The sequence below is a fragment of the Aspergillus puulaauensis genome, chromosome 2 (assembly GCF_016861865.1).
Source record: "Aspergillus puulaauensis MK2 DNA, chromosome 2, nearly complete sequence".
NCBI classification, from domain to species: domain Eukaryota; kingdom Fungi; phylum Ascomycota; class Eurotiomycetes; order Eurotiales; family Aspergillaceae; genus Aspergillus; species Aspergillus puulaauensis.
The window spans coordinates 5,380,445-5,405,493 of NC_054858.1; the positions used below are offsets into that span (position 1 = coordinate 5,380,445).

A 25,049-nucleotide genomic window follows, 5' to 3' on the forward strand; every position below is an offset into this window, starting at 1 on the left:
CGAGGCATACATGAGCTGTCAACTATACCCACTACAGCATCACCATCTCCGCCCCTCAAAATCGGACCCGAACAATCCATCACTGTAACTAATTACTCGATCCAAGCCAGTAAACTGCTGATCAAGCAGCATCTGAGACATGGCCACTGGATCGTCCGAATCCCCGGCCAAGTCGGGCCGGAGGATGTTGGGAACCGCATTATTATGGGCCGACATGCCCATATTGAGAGTGAATGCGCCGGGTGTCAGGGCTGCCACCTCCGGATTGGGATAAATTGGTTGCGGCATATTGCTGTTGCTGCTTCTTGATTGTGGAGGGCTCAACCCATCACCCTGATTAGGAGCAGGGTTTGTTTGATTTCCTGTACTGGGGTTATGCGTCTGGGCCGGGGTACCGCTGATTTTAGGAGACATAGTTGGGTGATTGCTAGATGGAGATTGCTGCTCGGACAAGTGCATTACCTCTGTGGTGTATGCAGAAATGCTGATGGAGAAGGACTCGTTGTCTGCAGTTTGGCTATGAAGTTGAGTCAAGGTTGAAGAATATTTAGCAGCCAGGTTCTTGACCCCAGTTCCAGTTCCAGTTCCAGTTCCAGCCCAGCGAGTAGACATTGTATCGAGGCTTTGGGTCAACATCCAGAACTCTGGGACAACAGCCTCCTGGCTGCGACCATGCTGCCAGTACAGAAGGAGTGCGCGCCCAGCTATAAAGACACAGAACGCGAACTGACTGTTCAACGGCGCTGTCTGCAGGGAGCCTTTTAGATAGTGATTGGTGATGGTGGCCACTTCAATTGCAGCAGTCTGGCACGTATCCATGCTACAGTGACTCGGTAGACGGCTCTTGAAGGGCCAGTCGCACAGGGGAAACGCGATCGGCTGGTGCAGGAGGATCATGGACGCGTTGTGCGTTACATGAGCCAGTGTCAGGTTCGGATCCATCCTTGTGCATGCCGATTGCGAAGGTGAGACGTTGACGGTCCATTTGTGAGGGAGAAGCATCTTCCAGTGCACAAGACGGAGATCCAGTTCTTTAAAGCGCGTAAGCCAGGCACCAAAGTCCTTTTGGTCATTCAGGTTGACTTTCTGCTGGAGGAAGTAGGTGGTTACACGGCTCAATGACTCTGTCGCTTCGATGCAGTAGGCGTAAGCCCCGACGGTAGACATATCGACTGCTGCTGACGCTGTAACTGGGGATGTCCCAGCCTCAGAGATGCTGCCGTCTGCTTCCTCCTCTGCTGCTGGCCGAGCTGGGGCGGGATGCGCGGGGAGGAAGGCAATTGGATTTCCAATCCGACCGGCCGACTTATCCCAGATTCCAAAGTACGGCGTGACGACGGGGTCTTCTTTCCGCCAGGTAATTCCATCGCAGGGGAGGCGACGGCGGACATCATCGGCGGTTAAGCTGGTATTCCAGCCCATGCTCACGGAACAGAAGCGGTCCAGTGCAAAGATGCCCCAAAAGATCCGTCGCCTTTCTTCGGCTTCGGTCCAGTCGGCTGGGGACGATAGCGACCTGTATGGCTGCGAGAAGGGGTGTTGGACTGCCTCGTCATGCTCGACGGTCAATTGCAGATACTCGACCATGCGAGAGAGGGAGCCCACGAGTGGCCACGCGCGGGCTGTATGGCCACTGCCAATCTATCTGGATGTTAGTATAGAAATCTAAGTAGACTAGGGCGTTATACATCGTCCGAGGCAACCATGACAAGTGCCTGTAGATTCTCGACCGATGGCTGCTTCATTGCTTGAGAAACTAACCAGTCCCTCATATTCTCTGGCTCGTCGACCAATTGCGACAAATAGGCTGCCGTGTCACCATCTTCAATATATCGCGCAGCTACAAGGATCATGGAGTACACGACAAGGTGCAATTTTTCCCGTTGATGGTCCTCGACTAGTCGCCTTCGAAGCCTGCTTTCGTGGACGATAGGAGTCCACGGATGGACGTAAATGAAGTAAGCCTCGAGAACATGACTGAGGACTGTATCATCGGGGATGGGCGGCAGGCCAGTCGGTAGAGGTATATAATGTGCCCCGTCGGAATCATGTCGCGGTCGCTTTAAAGAGGGACCGGCCCCTGATATGGCTGGTCTCTTGTCTAGTTTCTGCAGGCCTGCTGCCAGGGAGGACAGGATCGTATGTAAAGCCGAGTCGTTCTGCGGCGAAGCACCCTCCCCTTCGAAGCTCTCTATCCTGGCTTGTTGCCGCCCGACTGAGCGCTCTATTGCGTCTGCAAGATGTAAACGTCAGTGACCAGGACAAGGGGGGCTGAGCGACCCACCAAGCCTCCGATGGATGTTATCCAGCGCCCCAGCCTTCATGCCAGGCTTGGCCCGCGTGGTCTCGTAGTGACAGTCGGAGACCGTCTTCCGACAGTGCTGACAAGCTGGTAGTTCTCTCGAACAGCGCAGCTTGCGTCTTCGGCACGAGTTGCATGCATGCCCGATCTCCGGGCCCCGAGCCTGGTTCTCGGGCGACCCCGATGAGTCTGGGCCGTGGTATTCGTTCATGTCACGATAGATACGGCATGAGAGAGTGCCATCGGAGAGGAAGGCCGGTGAGCTGCAGAATTCACGGCCATGAAATTCCCCCGCAGTTCGCACCAGATATCCCGACAGCCGAGCTTTGCTATTTCCCGATCACCCAGCCCTATGTTGGTCGGAGAAATCCGCCCGTCCACCACATTTGTCCTCGGCCTCGGGGGAATTAGTGCGGGGATCGGGTCAATACCAAGCTGTGAGGGGCGTTGGATTATTTATATTTTACGAGAGGGGACACACAGCAGCAACTAAGAGGGCGCTGTGATAGAAACCCTAACAGAATCAACCCCTCGATGTCCCCGGGCCTGTGGGATTAGACGTGTATTTTCCTTCCTCGGTCTTTAGACAGTACAACATATCCCCTGTATTCTCTCCAAGTATAATAAACTTTACTCTCCTGCCCAGCTCTTTTTTAAGACCAGGCTGTTAGGCAGCGAGCTTATTGTCTCAAGCATAGCGACGGCCTCGTCGCAGACTTCAAGGCCGATGCCGTCACCGGCTATAACAAGGACTGAGAATGGGGTTTTGACATGATGAAGCAATATAGATAGAATGGGAGTATAGTTGTCGGTAGTGAGATCTTGAATGAGGCGTGGGTTCATGAGCAGCCCGGGGTATTGCATTTCTTTTATTTACCTCCTGAGCAAGGGGACCATTGAAGCCACATGCAAGTCCGGGCAAATCCCCGGGCTATCATGACTAGTCGGTGTGTCCAAAGAGTTTGTCACAAGAATATCCATCGTCTATACTGGAACCATGGCAGCCAGCGCCTTTGCTGGCACGATCCCCGCTCCCATCTTCCCGAAGAGGAGTCCACGGACTTTCAGGATATTACATTACAATTAATTATTTTAAATACAGGCCGGCTTGACAGGAAGGTATGGCTTCCGGTTACTAATAGCCCATTCGACAAAGTGCACAGGGCCGATACCCTGTTCAATACTCTGACCACGGAAAGCTGGTTGTCCCCAGCGTCGCAGGCGCATTCAAGTACGACTGCTCGATACAAGAACCCTCACTCCCTCTGACTTCATGCTGGGTAGGGGAAATAGGTAGCCGTGGGTTGGAATGACATCTCTATGGTCCGTTTCGAACAGCTTCAAGTGTGGCGCCCCTGGCTTATACAGTTCCATCAAAGTACAGTACAACTCCAGTTGTGCAAGGCTGTTTGTTTAATAGCAAATATTAGCATGGTCCACACTACTTGGCAAGGTTCAGCTTACTTTCTCCCCAAACAATCCCTGGATCCCCTCCCAAACGGAACGAAATACTCAGCCATTGCCTCATTATGCTCGTCAAGCCAGCGCTGCGGCTCGAACTTGTCCGGGTCCGGAAAGACTTTGCTGTCCATGTGCATCCAGTAGGAAGTCATTGCAACTGGAGTCTATTACTTCATTAGCGTTGTCCTATAGCTCCCTTCCGGTGGTGGCCTTTTTACCCCTTTCGGAATCATGAGGCCGTCTACATGAATGGCAGTGTCTGGGAACACACGAGTGGAGCGTTTCAGCGCGCCTGTCACCATACTGAACGGCAGGGTTAGCGGAGTACTATAAATTCCCTGTCCACTCTCTAGAGGCCTACCGCAAGCCCTCCCTCACACACGCATCCAGGTACGGGAGTTTTTCTAGATCCTGCCAGCATATAGCAGATTCCGGCTTCCGCTCCAAAAATGCGGCGATCTCACTCTTTAGCATCTGGCACGCATTGTCGTCTAACGCAAGGTGGGTGATGATGGCTTGCACCGTATGCGAGAGCTGATAAATACCGGACTGTTGGAGGAGCTGTTCGAAGCCAATGTCAGAACCAAGCTTTTATATATTAGTCGGAGTTCGAGTTCTGACCTGTCCCGCACGATCATAGATATCCCTTCCGAATTGCTCCTTGGGCGCCTCCGCGCGCTGCGTGCCTCCAAATGCATCGCTCACCAGATTGGGTGTTCGCAACTCTGCTTTGATATCCTCCTGGCGGGGCTTTTATTTTCCGTGCATATTAGACGACGGTGTGCGATAGAGCGTGGACGCTTGCTCTTGAACTTACTGGTTGGTACGCCTTCACGACTGGTAAAAAGGAAGAGACGTATAATACCAGTTGCATAATCAGTCCCCTTGCTGGCCATGGAAAGATACCAAATAAGGGAACATTTGCCATGCCCTTCTTCTGGATCTTGAACCTGTCACGGTGTCACTATAGCGGAGCCGGAAGAGCAATGTATATCGGTAAACACTAACCATGTTGCGTTAAAATCTAGATCGGCAAGATAGTTGGTGGGTTTCTCGCAAATAGCCGCCGACACAGCGTCTTTGCCTGTTAGCACGGTTCTCTGAGACATTCTATTTCAAATACGCACCCGTGGAAAGTGAATAAAGAGCATTTGACATGTTGACTGGCTTTCCTGTATCTTTATACTCTTCCAGCCGCTGGCAAAGCGTCTTGATACATCCAACCAGCCTCCCTTCAACCTGCTTCAAGCTGGATCTAGAGAAGAACTGCTGAGCAGGAGCACGTATGAACCGGTGAATATCGTGTGTTCGAATCATGTCCGTATAGTCTGACTCATTCATATTAACGTGGCAGGTACATGGGGGGTGCAATATATATGGGAAGAAAGGAAAAAGCACCTTCAAAACCAGTACCCCTTGTAAATCCAGGGTAAGCATCAGACTTCCTGACGCCTCCAGAGACGAACAATTTTGCAAAGTACGCGGGGTCATCAACGTGGAGTTCTTCTGGCGTCACCTGAATAACAGGGCCTGTTGAAGTTAATCTTGATTCTCCCTCTCCATACCTCTCTATCTAGGTACCTACCGTATTTTTGGTGCATTTCATGAATCTTCTTACAGTATAGCCCTGGCTTAATCCAGTCATAGTAGAATTCGTACAGGAACGTTGTTTTGGCCAAAGGCGAGCCTGGAAAGCCACTGAGCGGACTTAGCCAGAGGCGATAGACGACGAGGGTGACAGTATAGCCAGCAATCCCCAGCACAAGGCAGAATGCCGCATCGGTTAACGACATTGTATTCAGAAAGTCCATCGTAGGCATCTTGCAACGACAGCACCTTATGGCGTGGGGGTGGGGGTTGATGAACAAGTGTCTGTAGGTATATATTCCTCTGGTCGATCTCTTTTTATCAAATGCGGTCAAAATGTAACACGCCCTTGAATGTTACACCGATACTGACAGAGGCCTGGAACATATTGCTTCTTGTGGGATGTAACAGCATCAAATACCACATGAAATGTCAATCGTATATCTCTATAATCTTCACATACGTCAGGTTGGTAATGTTACATGCCATATTCAAAGAAGCAAATCTAAAGTCATGGAAGAACAAAATCACCTGCAGAAGACTCTCACGTTACACAATAAGCAATCATCTAGGAAAAAGCAGACCACTAATTCTAAGCCCGGGAATAATGCCATTAAAACCACTGATATAGCCAAGTACCGGCCGTATCAAAAGACTCCAGGGCAGAACCTCCATTTAACCCTCTGGCAGTACTTCTTCCAATCCTCGCCGTATTTCGCGCGGCACCGGGCCTCATCTCGAAAACACCGGTTGATAAGCAGAAGCGATAGATAGATGAAATAAGTCCAGGGTAATAAATGGGTTGTTCCGCAGGGTGCGCAGAACGCAAACGCCATCAAAATATCACCCGTGTAGTTTGCGTGGCGTGCATATCCCCACCAGCCTACCACCATGATAATGTCCATTAGTCGGAGCCGATCAGACTATTGGGAAGATGCACGCACCTGAACACAGAAGAAGGGATTTATGGGTGACGCCATCAGATGTTTTGTATGAGCTCCGAATGACCTCCGCCACTCTGCCGAATGTCATGCAGTTTCCGTCTGTCAGGCGAACACGGAGCTTTTGGTTGTTGGCTGATCTGAAGATGGCATATCCTATTATTCCAAGCGCCAGGATGAGGATCCCATTCACTAAGGAAAGATGGATAGAGTGATACGCTAGGAATTGGGCGTTGAGTGAATACATCACGGGAAGCCACACGGCTGAGCCCCAGGCGAGGTAGAATCCGAAGTGGTCATGGTGGATGTCAATGGTTCGAAGATACCTAGGTGAATATCCTTAATTAGCCAAGCCGGGCGCTGTATATATCACCTGCAAGTCATACCAGGACTCGTTCCAGAAGAAATCGACAATGTAAACCCCATGTAGCAGAAGAACAACGATCATGCTGTTTGAAATCGAGCCATGCAGCTCAGCGTGCAGTGCGGCGAAGGATATGTCACTGCCAGAAATAGTCAGCTTGGGTATAGCATTCCCTAAGTGCGCAAGGGAGTTGTACATCATCAGCCACCCGGCCATTCCAGGCCTCCCAATATGGAACAGTTTGATGTCCCAATCAGGACCCCAGCGGGGGTTTAACTCGCAACCGCTGAAGAAGTCATGAATAGCAGACCCTGTTACGATGAAAGAGTTAGGTCTGCCCGATCAACAAATTCTGAATAATAAGGCGGGGAGGCTGGCCCTACCACTGAACCTCGTGTCCTGTCTATAGGATGGGGCAAAGCATGCCTTCAGATGCATGGCCATGCTGACCAGGTATCCGTAGATAACCGCAGCCAGGAGAAACCCTGGCCATGCTTTCGCAATGCAGGCCAAATCCACTATCCCGGCCACTCCAGACATTACAAAGACGATGACCATGGCGATGCTGGTGATGAGGCCATTGATCTTATACACCAGCACATTCCCTCCCGGGGTCGCCTGGCCTGTGTAGTACTTTCCTGGGAGCGATGTATGCAGGAATGCCTGGGCTGCAATCCAGCCAAGATATACAACCAAGGTGTCTATTGTTGGGCTGGGGAAATATCGGCGGACGAAAGCCACAATCCCGCTACGCCACAACATAGATAGCATACCGAAGACGCTCCCATCAAAATGTTCGATGGTCACCCAAGACGCGATCACAACCGACGGCGTGGCAATCAGAAGAGCAATCGCACTCAGCGCACCAGAAATTGGCGCGATGCTGCGTCTTCGGCCCCAAAACGCATCTTGCTCTGCCTTGAGATGGATTCCTTTTGCTGCCTTCCCCTGCGGGAGTACATATGAGAGTGTGGAACTCATGGGGCCTCAAGGATGGAGAGTAGAATAAGTCGGAAGAGGGCAATTCCAACCGCGACGCATTTTCAGCTTTTGTACCCGTAGGACCTGGTTTTTGGGAGGCACAGATACAATTGCGATGCAAACAGAGTAGTGGAGCCACCTGCCCATGGATCTTGTTGCCAATTCTGATATGCGACGTGGTCCATGCACAGTTGGGTGGTACAGGCAAGGAAGCACGAAAGGGATCCTACTCGATGTATCGTGCATGACATGGTAGGTCTCAATGGGTGTCATTGGAATGTCATTGAGGTATCATCGAGGTGATCTGCATTGCATTCAGCCACATTTTCGAAGAAACGCGGATTGCCAATTACCGTTGTGTAACATCAGCCCCTTAAGCACTGCATGCCCCATGTATTTAAAGTGGATTGGAGACGTGCAAATCCGCCTGAATATTGTTTCGCAGTCCTCCTTCATTATCAGTTCCTAATTTGGATATAGTCGGTGAAGAATAGTATGATATTGGATACAGACGACCAGAAGAGGTTGGAGCAGGATGCGGCGCTCTGCAAACAGCTTCACGGCACCTCAGTGTCCGCGCAAGGCCTATTTGCTATGAGAAAGGATTTCAAAACGCACAAGGTCGTACTGGATAGCTACTTCAAGTACTTTGGGAAAGACATTGCTGAAGACGATAAAATGTGTACAGGAGATGTGAGTGATTCACCTTGCCAGGCAGATCATCAAGACTAATAGTCACATACAGCGGCGACAAGAGGAATATTCAACCATGGTCAAGCTGTACGTGGATCACCCCATATTATGAAGCGGAGTATTGACGACTAGTAGCTTCTACAACCTGGCAACAGATTTCTACGAGTATGGTTGGTGTAAATCACTGCACTTCTGTCGATTTAGTTACGATGAGCCCTTTCTCCAGGCAATAGCCCGCCATGAGCATTATCTAGCACATCAGGTCGGCATTAAAGAAGACATGATGGTCCTGGACGTCGGGTGTGGCCTCGGTGGCCCTGCCCGTGAGATCGCCAAGTTCACTGACGCAACAATCACCGGTCTCAATAATAGCGAATATCAAATCCAGAAAGCAACGCATTATACAAAACAGGCCGGCCTTTCGCAAAAGGTGTCCTTTGTGAAAGGCAACTTTGTCGAAATGGACTTTAAGGACAATACATTTGATGCCGCATATGCTATTGAAGCAACCCTACACGCCCCAACCCTGGATGCTGTGTACAGTGAGATATTCCGCGTCTTGAAGCCCGGTGCTGTGTTTGGGGTGTACGAGTGGCTTCTCACAGACAGGTTTGATGAAAATAACTCCGAGCATCGCGGGATTTCCCTTGGGATTCAACAGGGGAATGGAATTGCCAAGTTATTCACAGTATCCCAGGGCCTCAGCGCTGTGAGACGTGCCGGATTCGAGCTGATCCACCATGAGGATCTGGCACATCGGCCAGCCGTGGCACCGTGGTATCATCCTCTGTCTTTCTCTATCAGGGACGTTCGAAGTCTTTCCGATATCGTCACTTATGCTCCTATGAGCAGTTTGGGGCGCACTGTTACACACTATATGACCAGAGCTCTAGAATTGGCACGCATCTTACCCAGGGGGACTCAGGCAGTTGCCGACAGCTTGTCTTTGGCCGGTGATAGTTTGGTTGAGGGTGGCCAGAAGGATCTTTTTACTCCTATGTATTTCCTGTTGGCCAGGAAACCAACAGAGTGATGGTTAGTGACTTACTTTGAAATTAATATATTATATGTATTTATAAGGTAACATTATTGGAAAAGGCAGCGGAGAAGAATGACCTGTAAACTCAAGCTAGTTACTGTTTCTTGCATTCCATCATTATTAGTGTGGCCAGTCATTTATCGCTTCATGCTCAAGTCTATTAGCTACTCCAAATGTAATTTGGTCATTCTTATATACAATAATTATCAAATCCCTACCTTTGAAACTCCTACATACTGGAGGATAGTAGACTTGTTAAACCCAACCCGTATGCGGAGTCTGAGAAATGCCAAATGGTTCTCATTAAAGAGCAACCAGCAGGACTCGACGTGGTATGAAGGTGGGCAGTTAATAGAGACCGAGGCGCCCTTAGACTGGATGCCTGTTTTCGAGCGACGGAAACTGTCGACCTTCTAGAAAGTCTAACCTCCTATACTATCCTATTTATCTACAGGATCGGTCAATGTCTGGGCAGCATTGTTGACCAGGATGATCAGGAATCTTCACTCGGTCTACCAAACACACAAGAGTCTTCTTACTAAGGGCACAAGCCGAAATGATGTCGCTGTCTTTCTGCTGATAACTCCCAAATCATTACCCCGTGGTTCAATCCGAGTGAGCACTGGGTGGTATTGCATGGCTCAGCAGCTAGCCCGACGAATCCCACGGGTATAAGACGCCTAATATCCGTGGGATATCCAGAGAAAGCCGTATGCGATATGGATGTAGGTCGCTAAGTCCGACTAAGTCCGACCTCAAGGTCGAGGCTGATTTAGTTGTTATCGAAAATCTGACAATCCAGCATAACTGTTAAAGTATTTAAAGTTGTCAGTATCTCACACGAAGACCAAGGCCTGAACCAATTGGTGATATATGGCAAGCATATAAATACGAAAGAGCGCTCTTGTTTAACTTGTCGAGTAACATAACATTTGCAAGCCCATAATGGCCTCCATACCGATCAATCACCGTGCACTATTCCTTGATGACATCGGCAGGCCCCTCAAAGTCGAAACGCGGCCTACTCCGCAAGCAACGGCGGGCACCGCGGTGGTTAAGATTCTGGTAGCAAAGATTCTCTCGTATTCTGGAGACATCTATAATGGCAAGCGCAATTATCCTCTCCCCACACCAATGGTGCCAGGATGTGCTGCAATCGGCCATATCGCAGCTGTGGGCTCAGATGCTACGAAACTCTCAGTTGGGGACCTGGTCTTGGTCGATATCTATCTCCGAGGGCGCGATGATCCCACCCAGGCTGCATTGTCGGGAATTCATGAAGGCCACACCGAGATGAGTTCGCAGCTCCTTCTTGGCGAATGGCGAGACTCGACATTTGCAGAGTACGCGAAGATGCCCTTAGAGAACTGCTATAGGCTCGATCAGAGGCGGCTTCTTGGGTCAACATCCGAAGGAGGACTAGGATACGAGGTTGAGGACCTGCTGGCTTTGACTGGACAGCTTGTTGCATTTGGTGGGCTGCGCAGCATTGGCATCGAGCCCGGCGATAAGGTCATTGTTAGTCCTGCCACAGGTGCATTTGGGAGTGCGGCGGTGCAGGTGGCTCTGGCTCTTGGGGCCAGCGTGATTGCAATGGGACGCAATATGGAGGTGTTGAAGAACATACAGGAGATGTTTGGAGCAGCTCGGCTCCAGGTGGTCAAGATCACGAATAACCAGAGACAGGAAATAGACGCCCTGGCCCGTTGCGGGCTAGCCGATGCCTTCTTTGACATCTCTCCACCCATGGCGGCGGGCTCAAGCCATATTGTGAGTGGCATTTTGTCGCTCAAACATTCGGGGCGTGCTTGTTTCATGGGATCAGGCATTGGCGACGTGCCTATTCCGGCTGCAGCGCTGATGGCCAAAAACCTTACGATCAAGGGTAAATGGATGTATGAGCGCGACGATATCTGGAAAATAATCCAGATGGCGGAGTCGGGTGTCCTGAAGCTTGGTAAACAGGCGGGCTGGGTGACTGTTAAGAAATATAAGCTGGAGCAATGGGCGGAGGCGTTTTCTTGCGCAGCACAACGTGCAGGTCCAGGCGAGCAGGTTGTCTTCACAATGTAATCTGTATCTGGATGGATATCATAGGCTCTATTAAGACGAGTATACTATCGCCCTTAACAATTTTTATGCAGCCGTGGCCATATGCAGACAATCATAGGCTGACCCCGCCCTTCTGTGGCCTATTCTAATTCACACCAAACACAATCTTCATGTCAGCGGCAGCACTTGCTCTATCCCATAGGCGGCATGGGGTGCTTGAAGGACTGCCTGGTGTGGAATAGTTAGGGTTTACTATAATTAGCTAAAAGCATCTGTAGCAGGAATGGGACTTTATATTTTTTATAGAATAATTAAAATTCAACTTAGCTAGCTAGTTCAGGATTAATTAAAATATAACTTAGTAAATTAAGATACCTGAGCTGCTAAATATCTAGTATATTAATACTAATACTAATATCTACTAAAATATATACATTAAGAATAGGATAGTAGTGTTTATATCTATATATTATAAGAGATTTTATAGATAAATAAGCTAGATGCAGTATTTTCGACAATTAGTCCAGTAGCAAAGACCATGATGGCAGCTAACCGGCCTGAACGTGCAGTATGGGCATGTTTGCTCATTATAACCGTCGGTTACTGATGGCGTTGTTAGTTAATGATTGGCCTGCGGAGATTCCGATTGTTGGGGCAACTCTGGGCGCATCGTGGATCCATTCCAACCATCTCAATTACGAGGACCCTTTCTCCACGTATTCTTGCAGGATGATCCATGGGGATAACGCCCGGAATCTCCGCGGGCGACCCATTTCCAAAACAGTCAAAGTTTACTACATATTCAGGGTCGCACCCCGTACTTTTCCGGTCGCTGAGGCCCATCCACCATTTACTAGTGTTCCTCCTGTACGCATAGCATAGATCGTGAAGATGAATATCATTATTGTTGGAGCTGGGCTTGCTGGACTGGGGAGTGCCCTGGCGCTCAAAAGCTCGGCGCCTTCACTTGAAGTCCTCGTCCTGGAGTCGGCTCTGGAGTTAGCAGAAGTAAGTAAACTGGATTGTCAGCCAGAAAGCCCCATTGCACACGTCTAACACACCAAACCACTGTCAGATAGGTGCAGGCCTTCAACTCACCCCAAACGCGACCCGACTACTGCTCCACTGGGGCCTGGGAGAGAGGCTTGAACAGGTCGCGACGAGCCCGGAAGTCTTCACCATTTCATCCTACAAAGGAGACAGATTGCTGGGGAGACGCAATGGCTTCGGGTCGGAGATGATGTCCAAGTACGGGGCGCCATTTTGGGACATGCACCGTGCAGACCTGCAACTAGCCATGTTTGAGCGGGCACAAGAGCTCGGTGTCAGATTCAGGTTCGGTGCAACAGTAACTGATTATGATTTCGAGGGCGCAACGGTATCACTTTCTAACGGCGACGAGGTTTCCGCGGACTTGGTCATCGCTGCCGATGGTGAGCTTCTCTAAATCACCGCGTGGAATGTGTGGCCGGGCTGCTAAGGAATGCATACATAGGCCTATGGTCGAGAGCCCGCCCCAAATTCCTGGGGAACAACGAGTCGCCTCTGTCCACGGGTGACTTGGCCTACCGCATTGTACTGAACACCAATACGATCAAGGATGAAGACCTGAAGCAGTTCGTTTCGAAGCCTCGAGTGCATCTTTGGCCCGGGCCGGATTGTCACGCCATTTACTACCCACTGCGCAACAATACAATGATCAATATCGTACTTCTCGTCCCCGATGATCTTCCTGAGGATGTTGCCAAAGCCCCCGGGGATATTGGTCAGATGAAGGAGCTCTTCCGCGACTGGGATCCGCTGTGAGTCGCCCTGGCGGAACGACAATCAACAAACGCTCAAACACTGATGGATGTCCTTCCTGCAAAGTCTACAACGTCTCTTAGCCCTTGTTCCTGATGTTCAAAAGTGGCGTTTGATGCACAGTAAACCTTGCCTTTTTTAACCCTAAACATCTAAACTATTAAATGGCTAACTGGGAGTTGCAGACACGGAAATGGAGATCTGGTATAATGAAAAAGGCACTATTGTCTTCTTGGGCGACTCATGGTTAGTCTTTTCTTACTGTATCGTCTATACAACTCTGACGAAGCCATAGCCATCCAATGCTGCCCTATATGGCGCAAGGAGCCAACTCGGCCCTCGAAGACGCAGCAGTTCTGGGCTCCCTGATTGCCAAAGCCCAAGATAGATCGGACCTTCCGGGCGTCCTCCAAGTATACCAGCGTCTGCGGAAACCGCGCTCCCTGGAGTTGGTGGAAGGCAGCCTCAGACAGGTAATTTCATACCACTTAACTCGCAGCGAAACGAGGCTGCTAATTGGAACCTTCAGAGACATACCAACCATCTCCGCGATGGCGTAGAACAGGAACAGCGTGACAAAGCATTGAAAGACCAATTCGAGGAGCCCCTTCCAGGGTATCCCTTCTATTGGTAAAGGAGTACTGCCATTCCTGATAGCCAACCTGCGCTAACTGTCTCAGGCTGGACCCCCTGTCCCAGGGTCGGGTTTACTCGTACAATGCCATTGAGGAGGTGAGTCTGATCCATCATACCGGAATCCAAGTCCCAAACTGACACTCTGTGCCACAAGGCCAATATGGCTTGGAAGCATTTCGTCCAGAATGATAAGTCCATTGCGTAGGTAGCGCCTCACGTTGTCTATAGCTAGCTAGTACTAATTGCATAAGACACCTGTGAAGCTTTAGCAGTGATTATATTACGGCCGACGATTATGCAGCATGTCAGCTAAGTAGTTCGATCTTTATATACATCCTCCGCATTCAAGATATCCACCCAGCTATCAAACGATCTTGAATGCACTTCCGGATCCGCAAAAAAGGCCCATAAGTCGTCATTGATGGAAAGGTCCAAACCATGACTCTCAGGCATTCGCTCCAGATCCGTCATCCTGGCAACTGCATCGAAATTTGACCACAGACCTTGCGGCTGGCCCTTTGCATTTTCGCGGTCATATTGCGTTCTCCACTGTTCAATTATTTGAGTCGCCAACTCAGCGCACCGCTTAGCAGCTTTCAGATTAATTTGTCTAAAGACGCTGACGGCGAGCCGGCAAACTGTGACTATTTCGTGAGTTTCCTCGGCCGCTGGCTCGTCAATGATTTGCATCAGAAGTACCAATGTGGCCTGAAGGCAGTAATAGCAGTAATATCTCCAACGTTTCAGGCAAGGCGCCGCTCCGAACAAGCCATGCACATGCACAATGATTACACGCGCAGCTTGTACACAAGTGCCCCGAGAGTGCTTGATTAGGCTGCTGGTCGTTGAAGGATCGGCTTTCGTGAATGAACCCCGATGTAGGACGATAAGGGCAAGATAGTAGTCTGATTTTAGTATCGTGAGACGTTTTTTCCGCAGAAACTCGGCAGACTGTAGTACTCACGAACAAGAAGGCTGCTCCGCTGGCGAGGGACCCAGGAAGTTGCACTTTCGGACTCCTGGCGGAAGTCTTCATCGTCGAAGAGGAGCATGGCGGGCAGCGATTGCCGCCATTGATTCAGGCGGTCGTCGAACGTGGGAATCTTGATCGCAGACGATCTCCTTGTGTCAATAGTGCGACACGCAGTAACCTGCGATATGATCCGAGAGGTCAATACCTAAGTAACCCTAAGTGACTGACCACTCACCAACTTTAGAATCCCACGAGTAATCTGCGCGATTCCCGCAAGGGCTTTGATGAACGGAGCCATCGATTGATGGAGTTGATCTGAAGATGGCTGCCGGTAATAGCAGGGCGTTAGTTTTGTTCGCACGGAACAGGACGGTGCATCCATACAACATCTGCCGGCAGGTCGACTAAAATGTCACTTTTGCTGATGGACATTGGCCGGCCAGAGTCCACGCTCAATTCCACCTCCTGGATATAGATCATCCACCATGTGCGCCGCCCTTCCTCGGCATCCCAGCAGTGTTGTGTGAGACGAGAGTCAACATTTAGACCGATTGAAAACGCCATTCTGGTCGCGAGCCCCGCCAGGTTATAGGCCACTGTAAAGCGTCAATCGTTGCATGGCAAATCACAGAGCTTGGGCATTGGACGGACAACTTGGTTTCAGAGCATGCTGTGCATAGGCACCCTAGCTCAACGTCAATACAGATGCAAGGGGTTTGGTAAGAAGTATTCTATTAACCATGAGCATTCCCGCTTGCACCAGCTCCAAGCTGACTGCATCAAACAAACGCCCAATCAACCCCTGCGCTTCCGCAAAATACCAAGAAGCCCAGGATGAGCTGTCCTCATCGTCGGCATATAATGCACCCAGAGCAAGAACTGCGTATAGCAGGCATAACGATTGCTGCTGAACCTGGTTCTCTCGCGGCGATGTGAACAATAGGTTGGAGCCAAAGAGGTCTCTTAGGCGACAGTACTTGGCTCGAAAGGTTTGGATATCAAAGATCGGGAGGTAGATATGGATTGTGGCAAGGAAGGTCTCTAAATGTCCATCTGCGATATCCCTTTGCAGAGTCCGATATCGCCTGACAGCTGTGTTATGAGGCATAACAAGGTCATACGAGTCCAGCATGGTGTGCAGGCCAAGCCCATCAGTTTCGGCTCCTACATGCACTTGTCTATCGTCCTGGCTGCCAGGGGATGGATCAACATGGCCTCCATAATGCTGCAGTCTCCTGGCTAGGGACTTTGCTATGACAAAGTTGGATGTTTCTCCTACGGACGTCGTTAGTGCAACGTTCGAGTGGGATGGAGACCTGCGCAGGCAAATACCATAGTACTCGAAACAGCCCGTTTGTGGATTCACCTCGGTGGCAGAGTCAATTGTTGGGCCGTCCTTCGTACGCGTTTGATGTCCTATAGCAGAATCAGCGCGCCAAATGTTCGTGTCGTAAACTTGCCCCACGCCCTCACTTGCACCGGAATCCTCAGATTGCCTTTCCATGGCCTCCTCGACCCGGCTCAGGCGTGCCAGAATTTGATTTACGACACTGGTGAAATGGTCAGTCACGGAGGGAAACACAGCGCAAGAGACGACGGGTGCACACTTGGTCAGTTGAACATGGTCATCCTGTGTGCCGGAGCCCAGACTGCACTCGTAGCCCTTCCTGCAGCAACTCTCGCACGGCCACTTTCCGTTACACTGCAGGTTGTTATCACTAACTCGCATCCAATCACGGATTGCATTTGAGCGGGATGGTCAACGGACTTTGATACGCTTCTCGCGACATTGCTGGCAAGCCTCCATTACTTTCCTGCGAGCCGGCCTCTGCGACCCACTGCCCGAGCGACTGGCGAGCGCTGGCAGCGGAAGTTTTTGGCGTTTTGGGGGCGGCTCATTCCTGCTGTGGCCCGTCATGGTTGCGGGTGTTGCAGGACTCCTGGAAGAGTAGAAGATGCCAGCTTGTCAGTTAGTTCTGACCGCTGTAATACTGTGGCTGTCAGGTAGCAAATGTCGTCACATCAGAACGGAATCTCCATCGGCAAATGCCCCAACCCCCCACTGCCTGAAGAGTAACTCCCCACCAAATCCCCGCTTGTTTCTGGCCAGCTGGAGGACCACTCGCCGGGATCTCCGCGGCCCAATCAGAAATGGTCTTCATACAGAGCTTCTTTATATTGCGCTGGCCTGCTCGCGTCTTGTCCCGCGCCAGAACGATCAAACCTGCTTTCCCCAGCGAGCGAAAATGACTTTGCTGGTTCTTGCTGCCGCCGGGCTTTTGGCTTTCCTGCTCGCTTGGGCAGTAGGCGCTCGAAAACACCAAAAACTGCCGCCTGGCTGCAAGCCTATTCCGGGGCCGCCTGGCTTACCTCTCGTGGGAAATCTACACCAGATCCCAGGGGACTACCCTTGGCGGAAATTCAAGGAATGGTCGGACATCTATGGGCCAATCATGCAGGTGAAGTTAGGCAGGGAAACCCTGATTGTGCTGTCGAACAACGAGACGGCCAAGGAACTCCTGGAACGACGGGGTCAGAAGTAAGTGAGAGATCTACTTGCGACTGGAGACCAATTGCTCTAATAGCCTTGTCTAGTTATTCTTCACGCCCGCAGACCTACATGGCTTGCGAGGTTCTGTCGGGCAATCTTCGGCCCCTACTGATGCCTTACGGAGGTAAAGTCGCTCCCCTGTCTCGCATCTGTCGTCCTTGATCTGACCGTCGCACCTATCCAAAGACCGATGGAGGAGGGTTCGGAAATTCATCCACCAAATGACAATGCCTGCCAAGGCGTTGAGCTATCAACCGCGTCAAGACCGTGAATCGCGTAAACTGTTGTATGACCTGCTGCGAGAGCCTCGAGACTTTGCGCGTCATTATTATCGCTACGCAAGCGGGTTTGTTATGGGTCTCACATACGACATGCAGGTCGTGACAGGCAAGGAAGAATATATCAAGAACATTGTTCACGTCAACGACACCCTTGAACAGTAAGTCTGCTTGCCAACCTGGTCCAGGCTTTGCTCCTTCTGGCCGTTGACTCGCCAAATATAGTACTGCAAAGCCTGGCGCATATCTTGTGGATTCTCTGGCTATATTGAAATTCTTACCGTCATTTATGGCGCCATTTAAGCGCCTGGGAAAGGCTGCCCACAAGTTCGAGTATGAGCTTTTCACCAAGCTCTTGCAAGACGTCGAGAAGAAGCTGAGCGGCGGCTCAGTGATCGGTGACTGCTTCGCGAAAGAGTTTCTCAACAAAGGAGAGAAAAATGACCTGACTAACGATGAAGGTGCATATGCCTGCGGAACGATGTTTGAAGCCGGCAGCGGCACAACTTCCGGCGCTCTGGAAATCCTCACAATGGCCCTGCTCCTATTCCCCGAGGTTCGGGCTGAGGCACAGAAGGAGTTGGACGCTGTTTGTGGAAACCGTCTGCCACGGTTTGACGACGAACGGAATCTTCCGTACATCAAGGCAGTGACGAAAGAAGCCCTCAGATGGCGTCCAATCGTAACCCAAGGCATATCGCACATGTCTGTAAACGCTGACCGGTATAACGACTACTTTATCCCGGCTAACACCGCCATACTTGGAAACCATTGGTGAGACTTTCCTGCAAACTCCAATAGACCATTTCAGGAAATGAATGTGACATAACCATACCTTCTGTGTAGGGCAATTCACATGGATCCTGAAATGTATCCAGAGCCGGACAGATTCAACCCCAGACGCTTCCTTGATCCGTCATTCCCAACTGCCCAATCAACAAATCGAGTGGAGTACGGCTCAAGCCGTGGACATTGGGCTTTTGGCTTTGGGCGTCGAGCTTGTCCAGGTCAGCATATAGGTGAATTCAGCCTATTTATCCTAACAGCTCGATTGCTGTGGGCGTTTGATTTCAAGAAATACGTGGCCGCGGACGGACATGTACAGGAGCCTGATCCTTTAGCATTTACCACTGGTAAGTACAGTGCGTCTTTGTTTGTTTTTCCCACTACCCCTTTCGTGGCTTTAGTATATTCTTAGCACGGCTAAATTGCTTTCGTGGTACAGGTTTCAATTCCAAACCAAAGGCCTTCCTGGCTACGATCACGCCGAGAAGCGAAGCTCACGCCGAAGCAGTCAGGGGGGCGTACTTCAGCCAGTGGGGAAGTTCAGACAGCTGCCGGTGAACTAGTTGTCTGTCTCTTATGAAGAGGAATTCCATGTTGTCAACACAGTATGCCGCAAGTTGCAAGCTCGGAATGGTCTGTGACTTGACCATTAGGGCGGATTGTTAGAAATCGACGTTGAGCTGTGTCTTTGTATGTTACAGGATAGTGATTAAGTATATACTCTAAAAATACTAATATTATTTGGTTTTCAATGGCGCACACTAGCGGGCTCTTGTACTCCTTGGTGCGGTACCGCTGGTTCAGCAGCTCAATGCAAAACTCCAAGCACAGTGTCTCAACAGCCGTCATCTCCCACGCGGATCCCTTCTCAACTTCCATGGGATGCCCAAGGCGATCGGAGAATGAAATATGCCCATGAAAATCCATGGATAATGCATCGCCGAGCCGATAATCTTTCACAGTCCAATCTACACCGAATCTGTCGCAGAATGCCTTCGAGACGGTCGGTGCGAGTCCCAGCCCGAACGCCAGGGTGACCAGAGGTAGATATATATAAAATCACTGACGGATATCAAACATCCCAGGCCATTTGCGGTGGTTGGCAAGCATCAGGTAATACCCAGCAGGGGAGCATGCAGCTTTAGGGACACTAGTTATTCCGGAAGTATATATTCTCGCATTATAAATAACTCTGGTTTGGCGACGACCTGACATGCTATCTTAAATGAACCCCAGCACAGTTCTGTACCACCTAACAGAGAGAGTACTGGATGCAGTAGTTTGGTCAATATTAGTCTATGTGCAATCCAGTCTAGTGTAAGATAAAACAGTAAGTCGAAACTAAAAGCGGAAGATATAAGAAACAAGAGATAGGAAGGCGAGTCAACGAGGACGAAGCCAACAACAAGGAAATAGAGACGAAAATTGAAGAGAACGAGAAAGTAAGAAAGAAAAAAAGAAAAAAAAAAGAAAAAAGGATAGTCAAGTTCTATACCGATCCCACACGAGGATAAACCAGCCTGGGCCAGAATAAATCAGGCCACTCAGCTCAAGCAGTCTTCTGCTTCCTTCCCGTCTTCGGCACTCTCGCAAGCCAGTAAATCCCAATCGCCGCCACAATATTAAAGACTATAAACGCCCATACAATGCCAAAGTTCCGCCACGCATCACTCCAATAACTCAACACCGCCGCCAAGAAATCATCCGTCTCGGCCATCGAGCAATACGCACACTCACTCGTGGCATTGGGATTCTGGATCGCGCCACCCACGGCTTCCACGAAGGAGTTGAGGTACTCGTAGCAGGTTTGGCCAGAGGGGGGGTCCATGTTCAACGTCTCGATTGGGTCGCAAGCGACGGTCGTGCCGCTTATGGCTGTTGAGAGCATGCCGGATACGAGGTAGGTGAAGGGAGAGACGCGGTACATGAAGATCCAGAAGCCGGGCATGTTGTCGGGGGTTGCGACGACACTGGTAATAGTTAGCTTTGCTTGATTGATGTTATGTGCAGGAGGGGATAAAGGGGGTAGGGACGTACCCGCAGAAGAGCAAGAGAAGAGCGAAGATCAGATTCGCGAGGTTACCACCGGTTTCCGCGGTGTCGACGCCGGCGACGATCATATGTGCGAAGGTGGATGTGAACCAGAGGAAGGCAAGCAGGTACAGGAACATCAAGCCGCCTCGTTCAGTCACCGCGTCGGTGGGCTCTGCGTTCCTGTATAGGCCAACTGGGTAATACCAACAGAAGAACATGAGCACCGCAACCAGGAAGTTCCACGGCAATTCAACGAGGATATTGCTTGCCATGAAGACACGCCATGAGTACATCTTCGAGGGTCGTTCGCGCACTTCATACAAGGCGCGCTGCGTCACGAAGTTGGGCATGATCTGCTGCACAAGATTACCGAAGATGGTCATCAGCATGAAGATACTGAACATTTGATTCTGCAGGCCTTGCTGGGTGTTCTTTGCGCCGTAGAAGGAGAAGCCATTATACAGAGCTGTGAGGACGGAGAGGATGATCTTGGAGTAGATGTACGAGGGAGTCCGCCAGTACTGCGTGAACACGCGGAGTAGGGTTTCTCTCATCTGCACCGTCGTCGAGACGGCAAATTCCTTGAATTCGGCCGGGGAGGCCTCCTCCTTGGGCTTCACGGACAGGGTCGATTTCAGCTCTGCTAGGTGCTCGAGCACACCCTGCTTCTCGGCGCTGTTGTTCCACACTTCGGGCCAGTCGATGGCGCTGTGTGAGCCGGGGGCGGCGCCGATTACTTCCAACATCCACTCGGCGGGATTCTCGCCATCGGTAATGGCATGGCCTCCGTTTCGTTCGAAATAGCTGGTCAGGATTGAGGAGTTCTCGCCCACCTTCCCAAAGTACACGGTGCGGCCTCCTTTGGCGAGGAAGAGTAGCCGGTCGAAGCGCTGGAAGAGCATGGCAGACGGTTGATGAATTGTGCACAAGATCGCTTGGCCGTGGTTGGTGAGAGTCTCGATCAGATCTAGAATTGACCATGACGTTTGCGAATCTAATCCAGACGTAGGCTCATCCAAGAAGAGAAGTAACTGGGGACGTGCGACCAGCTCGACACCAATAGTCAACCGCTTGCGTTGCTCGACGTTGAGGCCTGTTGACTTGATTAGCTATTGTGTCCTTCCCACCCACATTCGTTGTGCTCTCCGCTGAAGTCGAGGCTATCTGATTGACTTACCAACACCAGGAACACCCACAACTGCGTCAGCATAAGTCTGCATGCCGAGCAGGACCAGAACTTCCTCGACGTAATCCAAACGTTCTTGCCGGGTGAACCGCGCAGGCTGTCTCAGAAGCGCACTGAACTGTAAAGCCTCGCGGACAGTCGAGGTAGGCAGATGAACATCCTGCTGTTGGACATAGCCAGTCTTCCGTTGAAACGAGTCATCGCGTGGGAGGCCGTCGACAAGGACCTCCCCGGTCACCACACCCATTGTTACGCGGGTTGCAAGAACATCCAACAATGTTGTCTTTCCGGCTCCGGAAACACCCTGTCTGCGGTCAGTTGTTGATCGCCCTAGGGAAAGGATGTGGACTCACCATTAGAGCAGTAGCAGTTCCTGGCTTGACCCAGCCGTTGACATTATCCAAGATCCGACGAGGTTCGCCCTTGATTGTGATATCATAGCACAGATCCTGCCATTGGAAGATGGCCGTCTGACGCTGGATCTCAGCACCGCTGTTCTCCGGGTTCGCGTCGTCAAGTGGTTGTGTGGTTGCACTTGCTTCGTCGTCGTTGGTGATCTTGGGCTGATGACCTCGACGGAACACGAGGACTTCTCCCTTTGACATGGCTTCGGTGATCAGTTCCGTGGCAATGAGGTATACTCCCATGAAGAATACCAAGAACGCGATAATGATTCCGAAGTTGCGCCACAGGTTCTTGTGGTAGTATTCATAGGCGGAGGCTAGGTAGGCGTCGCCATCGATACCAGTGGCCCCCAGGGTGGATGAGACAGCGTTGCAGATTTGGTTCTCGACGCCGACATTTTCGTAACCGGGCCCGGAGGGAACATATGAAACACAGGTGTATTGCTGGTTGTGGAATTCGTTCACCATAAAGGCTTCGAAGGCGTACGCTATGGGATTGATGTAGTTCATCCAGCGAGACCATCCCAGCATGTCACGGGTAGGGATAACGAACCCGGTATAGATGACGAGACCGAGAATCAACAATGCTGCGGGGATCAGGGCTTGGGATAGCGAGCGTGAGGCTGCGCCGAATGTGCGGAAGACCATGGACATGGTTAGCGTGGTGACGACCGAGAAGATCCAGTAGGTAAAGAAGGCGCCGGGGTCTCTCCGTAGGTGGGAGAGAAAGTATAGTGGGAGGTTGAACGTGAAAGAGTTAAGCATCTTGTATGGCATGTCGGTAAGCATAGACGCAAGGGCCTCTGCAAAGGGGTGGTAGAATGCGTATCTGGACTGCTTTTCGACGATCGGGCGTTGTGCATACAGAGTCAGAATCTATTTCGTTAGACCAGCTCAGCGATATTATATAGTTGGGTGCTGTGAGAAGGACATACCTCAAGGGCACTGCTGAAGGCGTTGAGCAAGACGGCATAGAACAACAACACGCCGCGGCCGAAGAAACTGGAGGTATCCTGTGGCAGGTCATAGAACACACTGCCGATAATTAACGAGATAAAGAAGTTCCCAAACAGGGCGCTCAGGGTCAAGCTGGCGTCACCACGAAGGCGTTGGAAGCCGCGGATCAAGCACAGGTGGACCTGCTGCCAGATAGAGAGTGTGTAGGGAGACCCAGCGCGTCTGAGATGCAGAGCAGAGTTAGAGGATATCGGATCATCAGGCTGAACCGGGGTACTGACTGTTGATTTGACTGCATCAGGCGACGGGCTTCACCAAACTTCTCGAACGATTCGCCGCCGATAGAATGCTCCTGATCAAAGACATCAATCTCTCGGAGAAGCCGGCCACACTCGGGGCTGTTTCGCCACCTCTGGGCAAATTCAGCCGGCGTGCGAGGTACTTTATCTTCGTAACCAGGGCGCACTCGCCGTTCGCTAGGGCTCGTCAAAGAGGTCAAGAAGTCGGCTGTCGTTTGACGCGGGGGACAGAGGAATCCCATGTCAGTGAAGAATTTCTGGGCTTCGCCAGTAGGTCCGAAGTAAATCTGATGGCCTTCGTAGAGCACGACCACTTTGTCAAACACCTGGTTTCATGTCAGCTACTGCCACAATAAGATATGGGGTTTCGTACGTCGTAGGCGTTCTGGGAGGCTTGGTAGATAGCAACGCACGCGGTCGTTCCAGCGTACTTGCTCATCAACGACAGATTTTTGCAAAATTCCAGAGCATTGGCACTGTCGAGACCGCGGGTACTGTTATCCCAGCACTGCAACGGGGCACCGCTGAGAATTGCCTCTGCTATACTGACACGCTTGCGCTCACCACCACTAACTCCACGGACGTAGTCATTACCAACTCTGGTGTTGAATGTATGGCGCAATCCGAGCATGGTCATGACCACATCACGGACATGGGAGGCGTATTCCTTTCGGCTCAGGCCCGGGAAGCGTGTTTGAGGAGCTCTTGCCAGGGCAGCAAAGGTCAAGGTATCTCCGACGGATAGCTGGGGGAAATGCACATCGGTTTCGGCGTTGAAAATGGCCTCGCCCCGGAAGCGCTTTTGCATGTCGTGGGCGGAGATACCTGTCGTCTGTTGTTAGTGGAGAGGGCGAAGTATAGTTTACTGCTTGACGGCATACCCTGGTAGTTGATGTAGGCATCATCGGACGTGTAGATACCGTTCATCTCGCCGGCGATTGTCTTCAAGAATGTTGTACAACCACTACGAAGAATCAGAAAACTGTAGACGACGCATGTGCGATGCGTCTTACCTTCCTGGACGACCAAGGACGACCAGCATCTCACCACTCCGAACGAGACCATTGAAGTCATTGAGAATCTGCACCTTCTTCACGCCGGTCTTTGTCAACGTCCTCACCAATCCGCCAACGCTCAATATCGCATTGAACACGTCTTTCTGGTAGTCGGTCGCACTTCCGAAGCCGTGCACACTCAGGTTCTTGAAAGCCACACCAGCAGACCGTTGGCGAAAGCGCTCCGGATCGCCGGCTTGGGCTGCCAGCAGAGATCGGATCCAGTCTTTGACTTTAAATGACGGACTACCCGGATGTAGAGTCGACTCCTTGTTGTCCTCGAAGAAGGGGTTCGTCGCGTTGGTGGTCGAGAAATGCGTGGATCGACGGGTCAATTGACGGGCCATCTCTTCGATCTCGTCCTCCATGTCGCTGCCTGTGAACTCTCCATCCCGTCCTTCGGTTTTGGTCACGCTAGACCCCGATGTATCTGTTCCGAGGTGCTGTCCCTGTCCATGCTCAGGGTAAGGCTGGCTCTTCTCGCCTAGAGGTGGAATGCCCCCAAACACCGACATTATTACAGTCACGAATGATTTGAACTGTCAAGTTGCCAAGGGCATGGGCATGGACTTGTCCCTCTATGAACAGAAAATACAGGAAGGGCAAGTTCTATAAAGGAACCCAAGTTTGATATCTGGGGCTCGGAGCCCGCAGATCCGCCCGCAAA

General features: G+C 51.0%; 9 protein-coding genes across 9 annotated transcripts; 4 read left to right on the top strand and 5 right to left on the bottom strand.

The window, feature by feature from the left end:
* Positions 1 to 39: 39 nt before the first annotated feature.
* On the bottom strand, positions 40 to 2,513 carry APUU_22195A (Zn(II)2Cys6 transcription factor; the record flags this gene model as incomplete). Its single annotated transcript, XM_041701031.1, has 3 exons — positions 40 to 1,641; positions 1,689 to 2,233; positions 2,285 to 2,513. 3 exons carry the CDS (start codon positions 2,511 to 2,513, stop codon positions 40 to 42), a joined length of 2,376 nt encoding a protein of 791 aa, XP_041553957.1.
* Positions 2,514 to 3,762: 1,249 nt separating this feature from the next.
* On the bottom strand, positions 3,763 to 5,583 carry APUU_22196A (uncharacterized protein; the record flags this gene model as incomplete). Its single annotated transcript, XM_041701032.1, has 9 exons — positions 3,763 to 3,927; positions 3,982 to 4,066; positions 4,125 to 4,324; positions 4,385 to 4,513; positions 4,581 to 4,713; positions 4,772 to 4,841; positions 4,891 to 5,091; positions 5,162 to 5,293; positions 5,349 to 5,583. The coding sequence occupies 9 exons, from the start codon at positions 5,581 to 5,583 to the stop codon at positions 3,763 to 3,765; spliced, it is 1,350 nt and encodes a 449-aa protein (XP_041553958.1).
* A 414-nt stretch (positions 5,584 to 5,997) lies between these two features.
* APUU_22197A (uncharacterized protein) lies at positions 5,998 to 7,636 on the bottom strand (the record flags this gene model as incomplete). The annotated part of the gene is made up of 4 exons (XM_041701033.1): positions 5,998 to 6,233; positions 6,295 to 6,617; positions 6,678 to 6,966; positions 7,039 to 7,636. 4 exons carry the CDS (start codon positions 7,634 to 7,636, stop codon positions 5,998 to 6,000), a joined length of 1,446 nt encoding a protein of 481 aa, XP_041553959.1.
* A 495-nt stretch (positions 7,637 to 8,131) lies between these two features.
* ERG6_1 (sterol methyltransferase) lies at positions 8,132 to 9,362 on the top strand (the record flags this gene model as incomplete). Its single annotated transcript, XM_041701034.1, has 3 exons — positions 8,132 to 8,329; positions 8,382 to 8,416; positions 8,465 to 9,362. 3 exons carry the CDS (start codon positions 8,132 to 8,134, stop codon positions 9,360 to 9,362), a joined length of 1,131 nt encoding a protein of 376 aa, XP_041553960.1.
* A 951-nt stretch (positions 9,363 to 10,313) lies between these two features.
* APUU_22199S (putative isopropanol dehydrogenase) lies at positions 10,314 to 11,441 on the top strand (the record flags this gene model as incomplete). The annotated part of the gene is made up of 1 exon (XM_041701035.1): positions 10,314 to 11,441. The coding sequence occupies one exon, from the start codon at positions 10,314 to 10,316 to the stop codon at positions 11,439 to 11,441; it is 1,128 nt and encodes a 375-aa protein (XP_041553961.1).
* Positions 11,442 to 12,311: 870 nt separating this feature from the next.
* On the top strand, positions 12,312 to 14,064 carry APUU_22200S (uncharacterized protein; the record flags this gene model as incomplete). Its single annotated transcript, XM_041701036.1, has 9 exons — positions 12,312 to 12,428; positions 12,496 to 12,853; positions 12,916 to 13,222; positions 13,290 to 13,345; positions 13,409 to 13,469; positions 13,519 to 13,696; positions 13,753 to 13,838; positions 13,904 to 13,955; positions 14,014 to 14,064. The coding sequence occupies 9 exons, from the start codon at positions 12,312 to 12,314 to the stop codon at positions 14,062 to 14,064; spliced, it is 1,266 nt and encodes a 421-aa protein (XP_041553962.1).
* A 104-nt stretch (positions 14,065 to 14,168) lies between these two features.
* Positions 14,169 to 16,750, bottom strand: APUU_22201A (uncharacterized protein; the record flags this gene model as incomplete). The annotated part of the gene is made up of 9 exons (XM_041701037.1): positions 14,169 to 14,764; positions 14,824 to 15,010; positions 15,068 to 15,157; positions 15,217 to 15,428; positions 15,484 to 15,517; positions 15,572 to 16,107; positions 16,165 to 16,382; positions 16,440 to 16,534; positions 16,601 to 16,750. 9 exons carry the CDS (start codon positions 16,748 to 16,750, stop codon positions 14,169 to 14,171), a joined length of 2,118 nt encoding a protein of 705 aa, XP_041553963.1.
* Positions 16,751 to 17,078: 328 nt separating this feature from the next.
* Positions 17,079 to 19,005, top strand: APUU_22202S (cytochrome P450; the record flags this gene model as incomplete). Its single annotated transcript, XM_041701038.1, has 6 exons — positions 17,079 to 17,371; positions 17,428 to 17,507; positions 17,570 to 17,822; positions 17,887 to 18,435; positions 18,508 to 18,794; positions 18,887 to 19,005. The coding sequence occupies 6 exons, from the start codon at positions 17,079 to 17,081 to the stop codon at positions 19,003 to 19,005; spliced, it is 1,581 nt and encodes a 526-aa protein (XP_041553964.1).
* Positions 19,006 to 19,996: 991 nt separating this feature from the next.
* On the bottom strand, positions 19,997 to 24,897 carry APUU_22203A (pleiotropic drug resistance family ABC transporter; the record flags this gene model as incomplete). The annotated part of the gene is made up of 9 exons (XM_041701039.1): positions 19,997 to 20,417; positions 20,485 to 21,574; positions 21,659 to 21,971; positions 22,021 to 22,947; positions 23,007 to 23,250; positions 23,310 to 23,653; positions 23,701 to 24,152; positions 24,209 to 24,291; positions 24,341 to 24,897. 9 exons carry the CDS (start codon positions 24,895 to 24,897, stop codon positions 19,997 to 19,999), a joined length of 4,431 nt encoding a protein of 1,476 aa, XP_041553965.1.
* Positions 24,898 to 25,049: the final 152 nt, after the last annotated feature.